This window comes from Pithys albifrons, chromosome 21 (genome assembly GCF_047495875.1).
Source record: "Pithys albifrons albifrons isolate INPA30051 chromosome 21, PitAlb_v1, whole genome shotgun sequence".
Taxonomy (NCBI): Eukaryota; Metazoa; Chordata; class Aves; order Passeriformes; family Thamnophilidae; genus Pithys; species Pithys albifrons.
This window is the reverse complement of record NC_092478.1, coordinates 504,523-520,921: the sequence shown is the minus strand read 5'-3', so window position 1 is coordinate 520,921 and position 16,399 is coordinate 504,523. Positions and strand designations below refer to the sequence as shown.

Here is a 16,399-nt window from a genome sequence, read left to right as displayed (position 1 = left end):
GAGCACAACGAGTTAAAAGTTGCAATTAGTAAAGTGCTGACGATGGAAAGGTTGGGTGGAAGGGAGCGGCACTAAATGAAACCTGAAAGGTTATTCCAATAAGCAGCAGCACAGTTTCCAGCTGTGTTTGCTTTCCTGGGAGCTGTGGGACAAGGGATGGGATCCAGGGTGAGAGATACCAGGTGGGCTGAGGGGTGTTGCTGGAGGATACTTGGGTGCCAGCAGTGCCTGCAGGAGTAAAAAATATGGCAGGGGAATTAAAGCAGGAGGGGGACAGGCCATTTTGTCCCAAGGATGCTCCAGAGCCAAGCTGGGAGCGTGGTAGGGTGGGTGCTGCCCATTCTGTGCCCCCAGTGGCTTCTCCACAGGGTCCAAATCCCATCATAGGTGTGGATCCCTGTGCCCATGGCATGTGTGTGTGTGGAGGGTTTTGAGGAGTGGTGTGAGCCATGCTGCTTTTGCCAGGGAGTCCTTGTAGCATGGAGAGTGGTCTGTGAGCTGCAGTGGGGGCTGCAGGGGGACACAGAACTGGGAGCCAGGGAAGAGGTTCCCAGGAAAGGCATTTCTCTTCCAGCTGAGCAGGCAGGAGCCCAGGCAGGCACGGGCAGCCAGCGGTGGCCTCGCCCTGCCAGATGTAGCTGTTCAGCTCTCTGCTGGTGTGGCACCATGAAGCTATTATTAGATTCCAGTTTTCTGTGGGTAGCTCTGAACTCCCAGATGCCTTCAGAAGCTCAGCAGATGCCAGGGCAGAACAGGATCTGCCAGCACTGATGGGGACAAGGGCGCTCAGCGAGCTCCGAGGGGGTATGGGTGGCAGAGAGGGGCGGCAGAGCTCCCCACAATGGGGACATGGAGAGCTGAGCACCACAGCCTGGGCTGGAGCCACAGCAGTGACAGGCAGTTAGTTGTCTAACAAGAGGTTTTGACTGTTGAGGAGGGCATGGAGCCCCTGGGAACACTCGTTGGGTCCGTGGTAGCCGGGAGAGATGCTGCCCCGACAGAGATGTGGGATGCAGGGCTCTGCATGGAGCTGCATCTCCAAACCACGTCTGGATTTCACAGCATCAGAATGGAGACACGATGACCCCATGAGTGCCATCCTTGGCAGGAGGCATGGGGAAGGCACGACAGGACTGTGGCACACTGGGACACCTCATCCCATGGCAGAGGAGGGATGGGGCTGGGGAGACGTGGCGTCTCCCTGCTCCCAGCCTCTCCCCAGCCTGGTTTCCAAGCAGGAGTATTTAAATGCCTTTTATGTTGTGACTCAAATGATGAAAGGCCCAAAAATGGGACTAACAAAGACGAGTTGTACTTCAGAATAAAAACCCCATGAAAGCAGCAGATGCTGTCATAGGAATAAATTGTATCAACAGCGATCAGATGGAAAGTGAAAAGTCAGAATGAAGTTGCTCCTTCATTCCTGTTTCCAGTGAAAATTTCTGGGTCCATGAATTTAGCCAGAATCAGGTAGGATGAAAGGCTTTGTCTGACAAGGCATTTCAAAGGATCTGGGAGCCTCCGGAGATGTGGCCACTTGGACAAGGAAACGGAGCCCCTCAGTTTTAATGAGCATTTCAGTTGCCTTCCTTTATCCTTCTGCCAAGATCTTCTTTTTTTTTTCTTTTCTTTTCCCCTATAAGTCTGATTTCTGCTGGTTGCAATTTGTTTTAACTTTGCAAAACGTGCATTTAAGCAACACAACGTGAGGAGGTGAAGGATAGAACATCCCTGTCACTCCACAGCCTGTTGCTTTTCACCCTAACCCCTTCCTTGCTGTGGCCAACCTGGCTGTTTTGGCTGCTGTGGGGTGGCATCACCATCCTTCAGCATATGCCATTCCCCTCCAGCCCTGCAATGACTTGCCATCTCCCTGTCTCCCCTTTCCGCAGCGACGGTATCATACACGGGCTGTAATTAATAGAAATTAGACTGTCGAGCCCTTGCAGCCCCGTCCCGTAATTACTTGGCCTTGCTGCGATGGAGGCCCAGGGATGGGCAGAGCTCGAGAGCCGCCGGTGATGGGAACACATCCCGCTATCAAGCTATTTTTATTAAGCTTTTAATGCAGGCACTTGCATGGCACTGGGGGATGTGCAGCATCTCCACCAAGTCCACTCCCAGGGGGACAGGCAGGGGGATATTTTGGGATGAAATGCTGGCATTGGAGTTAGACAAAGCAGGATATTAGCAAAGTGCTGTGTCTCGACCACGGTTACTGCCTGCACATTAATTCCTGTTATCTGACTGCTCCAACCATACAGACTTCAGGGGTTTGGCAAAGCACTGGTGCTCAGCGAGTGGTGACCTCCCTCCCCAGCCTCAGCTCCCTCATGTGCCCCCACACCCCAAGAGCTGTGTGGGAGAGTGGCAGTGCCCAATATGTAACTGGGCAGCAGCACCTTCCCTCAGCTCATTAAGCCTCCGACTGGCCCTGAGTGTGGCTGGGCCGCGGCCGCCGCAGGGAGGAGCGGCACAGCACAGCCATTCACGCTCGGCTTTCATCCCTGCGTTCGTCGTGAGCTGGTAAAAAGTTCAGTGCAAAGCACAGGAGGGGTCTCTGAAAGGCAGCTGTGCTCACAGCCCAGCGTACTGGCTCGTGTCTCTGCTGGGGATGGGGTTTTGCTGGTGTCTGCCATGCTCACTTGGCTGGCAACCTGCAAGGACGTTCATGTGGAGAGCTCCTGGCATCACCCTGAGAGGAGACCAAGGGCATAGTGAAAGAAAGGTGTTGCTGCCCTTTTTGGGTGTGGGAAAGAGACCTGAGCCTGTGGGCTGGACTCCAAATGACGCCATCACTTCTTTTTTGGTTGGGGGGAAGAAAATGTGACAGAGCCAGCAGCTTTGATGCCTGCCTGCCCATCTCCTTCCCCCCTGCTGCAGGCAGAATGATGTGCTGCTGAATGAGGAAGAAGATACATGACAGGCTCCAATTTGCCCTCTTCTCCACCAAACACAAGGACATCCAGCAAATCTGAAATGCAGAAAGACTGAAAAGGGATGAAAGGGATCCTACACGGCATGGTACAGAATTGGCTTGTGGATCTCGGTCGCACAGGACACTGTTGGGGTTGGGACCACAGCAGGATTACAGTTTATAGAACTAATTCTCTCCCTATTATCTGTGTTAACATCAAAACACCTTTGCCTCCCTGTGTCGGGTCACTGTGCTCCTGGCTCCATGCAGGTAGAGATCCATCCAGTGCATCGCATCTCTGGTGTTCTGCAGCCTCCAGTTTTTCCAGCTCCTGTGGATGTGGGCTGGATGGGGCAGTCCAGCGTGCACTGAGCCCGGGCAGCTGTTACTTTGCTCTTCCATCTCATATTTGCTCAGTTTTGGCTGTATTTCTGATCCTAAAGAAACCCTCCATAGGTCTTGGCCAGCTGCTGGCAGAGAAATGAGCTGGTGAATCTGCCTTTGCTACACATGAGCTTGTTCAGCATTTGATACCGATCTGGCTGGTGCTCAGCTGGGGTGGATTTTTTCATTTTATCTGCAATTGTTTTGCTGTAAAGCACCTCGAAGGGTTTGCTCACCAACTGTTTTAAGAAGGACATCGTTCTTATTACTGCTGTGAATGAACTACTTTGCATTTCTGTGAATGGGAAGGAAAACTTGTCACCTCAGGACAAAAAGGGAGTGGAAGTATCTGATGATCCCCTGAGATGCCTCAGACAATCCACTAAGCTCAAGTCATCCTCCTGTATTTCTCTTTCCCTGGGGGCAATTGGAATTATTAGTCCCTTCTCAAGGACCTCAAGATCTCCCTGTCCTTTGCCAGTTTCTATTCTGGCTTCACTGCAGGCTGCTGGCATGTCCTGCCAGAGACCAGTCCTGGGCTGGAGACCAGCAGAGGATGGCTGGTGCCTGCTGGGGAACAGGACAGCAGTGCCAGAAGCCAGTAAAACCCCCCTGTCCATGCCTGAAATCCTGCAGTATTTATGCATGTCACGCTCAGAGCATCTCCTGGTTCATGTCATCCTCTCCTTGAGGAGTGGGAGCGTCCTGGTGTCCATCAACACCTCCAGCCACAGCAGGACCCAAGGACTGGACTCAGCCAGGTGAAGTGAGAAGTGCTGTTTCCCTCTGGCAGGTCTGCACTCCAGGAAGGCCCCGGTGGCTTTTGAAATGCTGGTCCATCATGCACTATGGGATGAGTCACAGGGGAGCGATAAGCCCTCTGGCAGCAGGGAAAGGATTCTCAGGAAAAGATGATCTCTTCTCCCTGGTATCCAGGAATAGGACACATAGGAATGGTTCAAAGCTGCACCAGGAGAGGTTTAGACTGGACATTAGGAAGCATTTCTTTACTGGGAGGGTGGTCAGTCCTGGAACAGGTTACCTGGAGAGGTGGCCAATGCCCCAGCACCTGTCAATGTTTCATAGGCATTTGGACAGTGCTCTTAATAACAAGCTTTAAATTTCAGGCAGCCCTGAAGTGCTCAGGCAGTTGGACCAGATGATCATTGTAGGTAACATCCAACAGAAATATTCTATTCTATTCTATTATGTTCTGTTCTGTTCTGTTCTATCCCATCCCATCCCATCCCATCCCATCCCATCCCATCCCATCCCAATGATCTGTCTCCAACTGCTGCAAGTAGCAGCCCAGCCTCTGATCTACTCTTCTCCCAAACTTCCACTGAGGTTCCAGGGTTGTGCCCTGTTCTTGCAGCCACAGGACCAGCAGCATCCCAGCAGCTGTATTGCAAGGGCATGGCTGCAGCGTCAGGTGTACAGAGAACTGGGGTAAGCAGAGCAGATTACACTGGGAAAACACACTCTACACTCCCTCTGCTTCTGCGTATTTTAGTCCTGAAAGAAGCATTTAAATTAAACAAGTTTCTATAACCGAGTTTCAATCCCGCTGCCACTTCCATCATTGACCTCCTTTTTCCCCTGTTTTTCTTTAGCTCAAGAGCGGGAGGAGGAGATGCAGACAGAGAGGAGTGCTAATTAAACAGGGAGTTCCACATTAGGGTACAAATCCTCTGGACTAGCACAAACTCTGCCAATTTCTGTATTTATTTATTATTTTTTCAGTACAATTGTAATTTCCAGTGGTGCCTCCAGCACCAGGAGAGAGTTCAGGGGCTGCTCTTGGAGAGGATTAGCACGCTGGAAGCATTATTACTTTCCTTCACTGTGAATTCAGGAGTGATTCCCTGACGGCTGCACTCTATATAGAAGTGAATCGGTGCTAATTTGTTTTTGAGGATCACACATCCACCAACATGTGAAAGACAATCCTGCTTCTCAATGTATATTTTGAGCCAGTGCTACAGCAAACAACAGAAAATAAGCAAGCAAAGGAAGCCAGACCTTCCTCACCCAAAAAGCCAGAGCTGGAAAAGGGTGGACTTTCATTTTTTTTTTTGCTTGTGTGAGTTTGTTCTATGTTTTTCCAAAACTATTTTGGCTTTTGGCTGTGCCACCCATGGTGATGGGCATCAGGGGCTTGGGCATCTCCTGCATGGAAAGCCCAAGAGACCTTGTGTCAGACAGGATGGCAGAGAGACTGAGTACAAGAGGCTCCTTTTTGCCTTTTAAATCATCCTGAAGTTTAACTGCAAGAGAGGAATAAATTAAGTAATTGAATCTGTAATGATGGAGGGGCTGGGCACCTGGCAGGAGAGCAGCCTCCCCACCACCCATTGCTCCCCTCTCTTTATTTGTGTGATTCAGAGGGACGTTGTCCGTGGGGAGATAACAGAGCCGGCTGAAATGGAAGACAAAGCTATTGTTTCAAACAGAGTTATTGATTTTTACATTATTACACTATGAAATTTATGGTCTGGTTTCAAACTGCAGTAGAAGTTAATGACAACCATCCAGAAACTTCCAGGTGACCTTGGCCTTGACTTTGGTGGAGGAAGGTGAGGAGCTCCAGATACCAGGTCAGCAAATGTAAGCTGAACTTGCAATACCCTAAAGGACTTGATTTTGGGATGCTCCAAAAGGAGGTTTGTACCAGTTAACACATGAGATACTGGTGACACAGAAGAGTTTGTAGGGGCTACAGTACTCCCCAGACGACAGCCTTTTCCTGTCTTTTCTTTAAAAGGTTCTTCCCAATGCATCTTTTGGCACCAGCCTCTTCCCAAAGCTTTCTTTAACACTATTCCTTCCAAATTTCCTTGTATACTTCTTCCTTTGGGAACAGTCTTTCCACTTGCCAGCCAAGGAAGGCAATTTCCAGCTGCTGGAGAAAGGTTTTTTCCTTGTAGCACTGTCTCCCTGGAACATCCCTGACGCTGCACCCCGAGCTAAAGTCGTGTGCAGCCAGTAGCCTCCAAGCTCATCTTCTGCCTCGGAGGTCATAATTGCCATTAAATCACAGCTTGCCTAACCAAATTATGCAAAACTGAAATTATCTCCAATGATTTTTATGTTGCTGAAATGTTCCAGAACTGCCGGGGTGATGACTGGGGGATTGGGAGCAGCTGTCACTCCATCAGAAACCATAATTCCAAACAGCTGGGATCTGTCAGTTATTTATGACACCAGTCGCAAAAAAAAAAATAAAATGATGAAGGTGGATGGGTGGCTGCCACTCTTGGTGTGAAAGGCAGCTCGTGCAGAGAGCGAAGCACTGTGCTGTGTCCTGGTGCTGGGAGCTGCAGCTGCTGCTCTGGGGGAATCCCAGTGAGGATGCTCCTGCTGCCAAGCACTGCAGAACTGGGGGGCAGTGCCCAGGGGGCTTTGCAGAGGGGCTGCTCACTGGGGAATTGAGGCTTTGTGACAGTCAGGATGGGCTTGTTTATTTTATCCTCTCTTTTGCAAAAAAAAACTAAGAGGATATAAACCCTGCAGCCACTAAGCACAGGGCAGATACCACTTTGTCAAACCATCCCAGATCTGGAGTTTGACAATTGGCTCATGCCCAGTTGCTGCTACTGTTCTGGCCTTGTCTTTCATCATCCTTCACTTGGGTGATGAAATTGTGAACATCTGAGGCTTCTTTTTCTCCCTAACAACAATTTGTCTCTATGTGAACATCCAATTCTGAGTTTGTTCCCAAGTTTCAAAGTGTGTTTTCCCCCGGAGTTGTTGTCATGTCTTTGTGCACGAGTTTGCTCGGGGTGGGTTTAGAAAACATTCTTTGATAGATCCAGGGTGGGAACGGGAAGGAAAGTCTCTCTCTGAAGCTCACTGAGAGTGAGATGGTGGTGTTACACCAGGTGTGAATTTGGCCTTGGGAGAGGGTGAGTGATGAGGAAGCTTCTCCCTTTTTGATAATCCCGTCTGCGAGCAGAAGCCAAATGCTTTCTCCCCACTTGTAGCACACTCTGGTTAAGTATTATTATTTGTATTATGTAGTGGCTATACATAGTGTTTTATGGCAGTAAAGATACATAAATCAGCAACCAGAAGAAGAGGGCTTTGCTCTAAAGAGCTTATAAATCTAACAGCTTGAGCAGCCCCTGTAATGGACACAGTAAGCAGGCAGTCAAGTTGCATGTAGACATGAGCTAAGATGGGTCTCCCAAAGCAGATGGCAGTTTAGGAGAGATTTGGAAGAGAGGCAGCCCGCTCCATCCTCGAGAATGGATTCTTCTGCCAGAGAATTAGATGGGCTGTGACCCATATAAGCTTGTCCGGGTGGGGAGGTGAAAGTGTCTGTGTGAGAACAGCAGCTCACAGAGGGGAAATGGGTAGGGGGTGGTGGTGGCTCATGGCAGAATTGCCTTTTGGGTGGGCTCTGCAGGTGCATCCCCCCAGGGACAAAGCTTCTAGCCTTGTTCTAAGTGATTTATTGGCCTCGAACCTCAGTCTCCTAATGAAAAGAAGTGGCATCCTGTCACCCTAAAGAAACCAAGGCTCTGCCTTGCTTGGAGATCCAGTGAAGTGCTATAAACCTTACAAACCAAGGGAACGGCTGGGGCAGCTACACCAGGCTCTCTGGAGCAAGTGGTACTGCAGAGGCCAATGTCCCCCCCAGGGTGGCAGGGAAGTGCTCCAATCCTTCAAACCTTTCCCTTTGATCCTGGGTATCAAACCAGGGGTTTTATTCAGATTTCTTCCTGTGCTGGCACTGGCCCGGGAGGAACCTGGTCTGGGCCGGAAGGGGATGTGCAGTGTCTGGCTGAGCACGCTGGCTCCGGGAGTCTGCATTCTTCTGGCTGCTTTCAGCTCCTGCACAAATCGAGGCTTCACACTAAATGCATTACAGTGTATAACAATTAATCCCGTGCTCCATATAGAAAGCCCTTACTCATCAATAATGCATGCAGGAGGAGTGATTTTCACTCTCGGTAATAAGGCTAAGACAATGGAAACAGGCAGGTAATGGAGAACATTTATAACGATGTTAATCTAATAATGAGTCTAATGCTGTTAAAAGTAAGACTGCAAACTGGACGCATCCAAAGATAAATTATTTCAAGCATTCATTAACTGATGCCTAATTAATGCCCAATTAGAGGGATGCTACATGGGAAATGGTTTGGACAGTCGGACGAATTGATTCCAATCACTGAAACCTCAGTCAGAAGCAGGAGGCGGCAGAAGGACACGGCAAGCAGAAGTCAGGGTAACACGGTGTGTCAGTGGGAGAAAGGCAGGGCATAAACACCCCTTTGCTGGTTTTATCCATGTCAGTGGGGATTTCGTTTTACTCACTTCACCAGCAGATTTTTGTAGGATTTTTCTGTGCTGCTTTTGAAGTTCTCCCTCCCTGGTGAGCTCAGACACACGGGCTGGTGACCCTCCAGCTGCCTGGCAACCTTTACAAAATGAAGCTGAAAGGGCTGAATCAGGACTAACAAGTTCAACAAGTTAAGATGGGTTCAGACTATCAGGAGAGCTGGGCTGGGACCTCTGGGGAAGTTCCCACAGTGCTTTCCTGCCTGGGAAGCCCTGTGAGATCAAAGTGCTCCTGGCTATCTCGTCCCAGTGGGACTCAGCTGCTGGATATCACAATGTTACTGTTACCAACCTCAGGAGCTTCATGGCTCCATGACTACAACCTCTTTGCTTCTTGGGGGTCTCATCCCCAGATCTAAACGGTGACCAATCCTAGGGCATCCTAGGGGCAGCTTCTCACAGCACTCCACAATCAGCAGGCTTTACAGGCTTGGAGGGAAGGCTTCCTCGATGTGACCCTGTGCATTGTGTGCATCCACTGGAGAGTCCAGACCTTCATAAAATCACAGAATAGTTTGGGTTGGAAGGGACTTTAAAGACCATCTAATTCCATCTGCCCTGCCATGAGCAGGGATGCCTTCTACTAGACCAGGTTGCTCCCAGCCCCATCAAGCTGACCTTGAACACTTCCAAGGATGGGGCAGCCACAGCTTCTCTGGGAAACCTGTGCCAGGGCCTCACCACCCTCACATGGAATTCTTCCCTTGTATCTAATCTAAGCCTACTCCCTTTCCAAGTCCTGCTCACCTGTTCACCCTTTTTTCTTATGTATCTGTCCTGTGTTTCCCTCTTCTCCTTCCTCCCGAGTTGCAGCACACAGGTAGAAAGACATCCCTGGCTTTTCTTCCTGCTGTCATATTCTTGGGAAGCTGGCAACCAACAACAACCCAGACTATCCCCACCACCATCCTTTGGCTGCAGGAGTCACAGCTCCCTGTCCATAAGATCTCCAGCCATTAACTCACAGATGCCTGTTAATTAAAGAGATGGACTCAGTCTCCTCTGACCTTTACCCTCTGAGTTATCCCTGCAGGCAGTGAGCTGTTAAACACTGCACTCCCTCTCAGCAGAAGCCTCTACCTTGGCCATGCTCCAGGGAGACCCAGGCTGTCCTCGCCCATCGCTGTGCTTTGCTAACAGCCGCCTGTCACCACCATCCCGATACGTGAAATCATCTCTGCTCCCAGATCCCTGCCCGGCTCCTCCTCCCCTCGGTAATCCCGTTAGCCTGGCAATGTTGTGTCACGGAACAGCGCATAAACCCGTTGTTTGGAAGCAATATGTAATCTTCCAACCTGCTGCGTAGAGCTGGGAGATGGTTTATTGATTCAGACCCTTGTGATTTGGTATTTGCAATAACAGACTCTGCATGTGGGAGATCGTCACAGCACTTGTGGCTGGCAGGATTTTACTAATAAACATAAGACCTATAGAAGGCTTCAAAGTCCAGTGTCACCAAGGTAAGATGGGGAACATGAAGCCATCCCAACTTGGTGAAGCACATCCACAGGTGAAAAACCCAGCAGAATATATCTGCAAACATAGCTTTATCTTTTCCATCATTATCTGGCACTCGGATAATCACAGTATCACCAGGATACCACACTTTCCCAGGCTGTGCTTGTGTGGTGAGTTGCAGCGAGGGCTCCTGTTTTGGCAGAGAGTGCTGGGTAGTCAGCACTGGCACGATGCTCCCACCAGCACAGCCCCTCACTCATTGCAAAGGCACGACAGCAAAGCCAAAATGCTACGGCAGTGACTTGGAGAACATTCCTTTTCCTACACAATCGTAGGAGTTGTCGCAAATTAAACGTTCCCGACTCACCACCCCTTTTTGGCAGTGGTGCAGGAATGAGACATCCCTTCTGGTAGCCAATGCTTTGTTTCTGAAGGGCAGCACCTGGAAGTTGTCCTCCCCATTCCCATCACAGCCAAGGCTTGGTCTAATGCTTTGGGCAGGGATGCTATTTCTTTTCCTGACTGCCTCTTACTGGTGTTTTATGAAGAGTCTGAATCACCCAGTTTATCTAAAATATGTGACAAGTTTGCCTTGAAAGGATGGGTCCAGATGGACGGGTCACCTGCTGTTAACTAAAAGGTAGTAGATCTCCATACCAGGCAAAAGGCAACAGCAACCATGGAGTTATATTTCAAACAGAATTAATAAGAAAACAGTAAGGTTTTTGTGCCTGCCACTTGTATTTGGCTGGAGGCAGTGAAAAGAGGGACTGTAAAAGCCCAAGCGGTCCAGGATCTTGGACTAGCTGGTGATAACGACGTGGAGTAATTAGAGATGAACTCCACTTCCACTCTCGTTTTTCAGATTATTACAAGCTGAGTAGGACTCGTGGGCAGGATGGCATCGGCAGCTGTGCTCTGCTCTGCTGTTACTCTTTTTCCCCATAAAGTCCAGAGGCAGAATTCATTAGACATGAGCAAATTTTGTGTGTAAGAGGAAAAAGCCAAATCTAGGAGGAAAATCTGAATGAGAAATGACAAGTCTGGTGCAATGAGTCTGAAAAGCCACTCGGCACAGAAGGAATAGCCTGAAAGCAAGCCTGGTGTGAGGAGTGGGAGTGAGACGGGAGCAGGGCGGTGAAACCCGTGCTCTGAGAGCTGAGCAGAGGGAGGGGTGATTCCTGCCTCACTCTCCACTTCTCTGCTGCAAGAAAACCCCAGTCACAAGCACATACTGTAGCATTAGAGGGTGCAATATGCTTTGCCACAGGACATCCATTTAAAAATATGTCTGAGCATCCCACTTCCAAACGGGGTTTTCAGCTCAGTCTCTTCCACCAACTGCTGACGACATATTTGCCTGTAAATCGCTTGAGTTTCAGGGTGGATGATGATGTCTAACAACTGTAGTAAAAGGAGATGGTGGGGATGGGACTGTGCCTTTGGGGAAGGAGATGCACTGCATGTGTGTAATTTGAGGTGCTTTGCCGGGAATTGCTAAATCTCTGAACCTTTTCCTCTCTGCTTTGTTAAGTGTGGGCGATTTAAGAGATGTAATATGAGGAGGGATGGTCACATAAAAAAGTTTGCGTCTCCTCTGTTTGCTCTCGCACCACAGAGCTTCCTCCAAGTGCGCTGCCTGCCTGCAGGCAAGGGGCCCTGCTGTCTGCACTGCCAGCGTGAATTCTCACTGAGAAAGTTTCTCCTGCCTGTTCCGGGCTGGGAACATAACCAGCTGCCTGTTGCAGGCAGGGTGAGGAGGCAGGGAGTACTCCATACATCACGTTTTAACTACCGTAGGTGATGAGCCTACTCATCACAGCCGCGTGGGTAATTCATGAGCAGAGAGGAGGGCTGAGTTAATTGGGGGTGTTTTTCACCCAGAATAGTCTCCACAGCAGTGATGGGTGGGCGGGAGGTGCCCGGTTCCTGCTGACGCCGCTCTCCCCTCTCTCCGCACAGGGGGGTTTGCGGAGCTGCTGCTGGTGCTGCTGGGGCTGAAGGTGCCCAGTGCCCTGGGCTGCCCCACCGACTGTGTGTGCTACCCGTCCCCAATGACAGTCAGCTGCCAGGCTCATAACTTCGTCACCATCCCTGAGGGCATCCCTGAGGACAGCGAGAGGATCTTCCTCCAGAACAACCAGATCACTTTGCTGCTGCGGGGCCACTTCAGCCCCTCCATGGTCACCCTCTGGATCTACTCCAACAACATCACTTTCATTGACCCCAACACCTTTGATGGGTTTGTCAACCTGGAAGAGCTGGACCTGGGGGACAACCGCTACTTAAGGGCTTTAGCTGCAGACACTTTCCAAGGGCTGGTGAAACTCCATGCCTTGTATCTTTACAAGTGCGGGCTGAGCTCCCTCCCCAGTGGAATATTTGGTGGCCTCCACAACCTGCAATACCTTTACCTGCAAGACAACCACATTGAGTTCCTTCAGGATGATATTTTTGTTGACTTGGTTAACCTCAGCCATCTTTTTCTCCATGGAAACAAGCTCTGGAGCCTCCATCAGAACACATTCAGGGGACTAATAAACCTGGATCGGCTGCTCATACATCAAAATCAGCTGCAGTGGATTCACAGGCGTGCTTTCCATGACCTCCGAAGACTGACCACTCTCTTCCTGTTCAATAACAGCCTCTCGGAGCTGCATGGGGACTGCCTGGCCCACCTGGGAGCCCTGGAGTTCCTCAGGCTGAATGGGAACCCATGGAGCTGCGACTGCAAAGCCCGTTCCCTCTGGGAATGGCTGCACAGGTTCAGAGGCTCCAGCTCCAGCGTCATCTGCGAGTCCCCCGAGCAGATGCACGGCCAGGACCTCAAGGTGCTAAGAGCAGAAGACTTTAGGAACTGTTCAGGGTCTGAGTCACTTCATCAGATGAAAACACACACTTTCTCCACAGCGGACAGAGGAGCCTCCAAAGCCCACCACCCTCACCACTCCTCCAAGGAGAAGGGGAAGGAGAGAGGGGCTGAGAACAGTTTGCACAGCAGTCAGCCTGCTGGCCCCGGCTCCCGGCCCGGCTACCGCAAACCTGGCAAGAACTGCACCAGCCACAAAAGCCGTAACCGAACCTCTAAACCGGTGTCCTTGGGGCCGCGGAAACACGGGCAGGAGGTTCCAGACTATGTGCCTGATTATCAGCACAAATTCAGTTTTGGGGTGATGCCCACGCTGTCCCCCAAACGCAAGGGTAAGTGTACCCGGCGGACGCCCATCCGCCCACCCAGCGGGGTCCAGCAGGCCGCGGGCTGCCCGGGGCTCAGGGCATCGCTCCTGGCGGTCCTGGTGGTGCTGGCGGCCGTCGTCCGCTGAGCCGGCTGCGGACACAGCGGAGCTGCACTGCCACCAATCTACAAAGGACCAGAGTTTCTTTTATTCTTCTTTTTTTGTACGTGGCTGGCGTTGGCCTGGCGAAGGGAAGAATGCTGCCTCGGCTTCTGACGGTCTCTCCGTGCCTGGCCGGGCTGCCGGTGCGGACTGTGCCCAGCACAGTGGGAGTGGATTAAAAGGCATTATCACACCTTGTCACAAACAGCCTAACCGAGCACCTACAACAACAAAAAAGCCAACCTTACAAAAAGCAGATAACAGGGACAATAGCCAATTCATCAGTGACAACAACCGGACAAAAGGACTGTACCATGCTCTTGTGAAATCCTGTTCATTTGAGAGCTCTAACGACCCCTCCAATTACTGAAAGGAACATAATTGCTGTAAAAACCATCACCAATTAAGCCTACACCGTTTCTCTGAGAGTGCAAGGACACTGATACAATGTAATAAGAACATTGGTTCTCCCATGTTTTAGCCCTTTTGGCTCCAAACCCAGAGGCCTAAGTTGGCTGGGAATCTCTTAGAAGACAATCTCAAACCCCTGAATATCTCAGGCATTACAGCAAAACAGGGCTTGCCTGCTGGGCTTAGAGTAGCCAACAACCAAAGGAAAGACTGATCAGAGGTGGAATTAAACAAAAAAAACCCAACAAACCCAACACTTAAAGAAATGAGGTACCTGCAGGAGGTGTGTTTTTTGTAACCATGCTCACACATCTGAAAAAAACCCCTAAGAAATGCACAGGCTCCCCTCCTTCCCCTCAATTATCCATATGTATGTCTTACAATGTTTATAAACTATATGGAAACTATATCTTCAGAACTAAGGATTGTATGGTGAATTTATAGCAGACCAGTATATGATTTTTTTTCCTCAAGAAAACAAACCGGCAGCAGTGCCTACAGATGCTGAAAGCCATCGGGCGGGCTCAGTGCACGCGGGGGAACCACAGCGGACCAACGTTCTCAGCAATTCAGAGCACTAAACTCTGGGAGGGGCGGGGGGGTGGTTGTGTGCAGCGCAGCAAAGTCCATGTCCAGAGAGCCAAAACTCACCCTTACATCCTCATTTGTAACCAGTGGGGAGAGAGAGATTAATTAGCCCAAATAAATAGAGCCATAGAGCTCTGTCTCCGGAGAGCACTCCAAGGCCCCAGGGAGGAAAGGGGCTGTTTTGGGGCTGGAGGCAGAGAGGGGCTTCCCAGCCGTGTCAGTGGCATGAGGACCTTTATAGCTGGACTAAGGTTTTCACCGGGGCAGCAAGGAGTAGCTCCCAGGCTGCAGACAGTCCTGACAGCATCAGGAGAAGTTTTGTGTCTTAAAAAGGAGAGGTTGCATCATGGGAAGAGTCAGAGAAGGGGGAAACTACAGCTCACAGAGGACTGGCGAGAAGCACAGAGCCCAGTGCTGCTTGTCCGTGGTAGGAGCGAGACATCAATGGTCCAAGAGAGCCACAGGAAGGGGGTTGTGGCCAGGTGGAGGAGAGGGAGCAGGTCTGTCTGTTCCCCTCATCCCAAATTAAACCCTGTGGTGGAGGGAGGGCACGGCAGAGCTGGCAGTTTCACTGATGGCAGCCCACAGGCTCAGGGAGGTGCTGCCCAAATTCTTCAGTTGGTGTGAATTCCCTGTCAGCGTGGCTATGTGAGACCAAACAGACACTGAAGTTAATGAAACAAGGGAAATAAAAGTGATCTTGGACAAGAAAAGGCTGCTGTTTATTTTATAACCATATCCCAGAGGTGGCATGTTTCGAGTCCGTAGCTCACATGTGGGACTGGAAATGGAAAAGGAAACAAGTTTGTGTTTTCCATCAGGCACATCACCAGCTTCAGGAAGAATGGGTCATCTTGGGAAATCCACCCTCCCAACCACTTTGTGGAAGGGGAGAGGGTATTTACACAGTGGCAGAACCATTGGAGGTATCTGGAAACAAAAAGGGAAACTCGCAGTACAAAAAAAAAAGGAAGAAACTTCCCAGTGCATTTCTGGTTTTGAGCACTTGGGCAGTGGGAGTGGGAGGCTGGAGTGGCATCGCCTCTTCTGTCCAACTTGCAAGAGAGGAAGGGCAGAGGCTTGGATGCTTCTCTGTTAAACAACTTTCTTGGGGAATAGCAAGACTCATTCTGGGAGGAGAAAGGAAGAGGTTACTTCATCAAGCCCTCTGCCTTCCAGCTCCTAGCCAAACTTTTCTGTCTACAGGGCTCTAAAGCTCCACTAAAGGGATGTCCAATGCAGCCAGAACAAATAATCCATGATCTGAAATGGCTCCCTCATGTCCTACTCTCTATAACCAATAGCAACTGAATGAGTCTGGCACTGTCCCTTAGAAGTGGAGAATGTTGTTATGTTGGTTATTTCGTTTCATACTCTGGAAATCAAAGCTCTCAGTGGGAGAATGAAGAGAGAAGCACTTTATTAATTTTTTTAAGTCTGCGTGTAACTCCTGTAATATAGGAGTGAAATGTCAGCACAGGAGATGCTAATGTTTTATAAATGATTTGGGTGCAGCAGGCACGGTGGATAGTCTTTGAGATGAATTATATTAGAACAGACTATGCCTGGCTCAAAACCATAATTGTATTTTTAGTATCTTTTCCTTTAACATGTGGGAAAAATAAAGGCAACTCCATGGTGTATTACAAGCCTTGTCAATCAAGCACTCTAACTGCTAGTGATAAAGGGGACTGTTTAAAAACCAGAAGGGAGACATGATACACTGCTAAACAGGAGATGTCACTTTGACATGGAATCATGGTTTAACCTGGCCAGTGGGTAAACACCACATGGCTGCAGTGGAGTGGGAGAGAGAATTGGGAATAATAAGTAATATTCATGGATTGAGGTAAAGATGGTTTAATAGGACAGAAATGGAACAAATAATAACAATAATAATAATAGAATTAGGATATACAAACCAAGTGATGCAGAATGCAATTGCTTACCACTCACC

At 49.8% G+C, this 16,399-nt stretch overlaps 1 protein-coding gene across 1 annotated transcript in view; it reads left to right on the top strand.

Annotated features, from left to right (window-relative positions):
• RTN4RL1 (reticulon 4 receptor like 1) overlaps positions 1-16,078 on the top strand; it is a 30,620-nt gene extending 14,542 nt beyond the window's left edge. Inside the window, exon 2 of the mRNA XM_071575251.1 lies at positions 12,068-16,078. Within this exon, the coding sequence (XP_071431352.1) occupies positions 12,068-13,428 (1,361 nt within the window). The 3' untranslated portion in view covers positions 13,429-16,078. The remainder of the gene's footprint in view (positions 1-12,067) is intronic.
• The last annotated feature ends 321 nt before the right edge of the window (positions 16,079-16,399 follow it).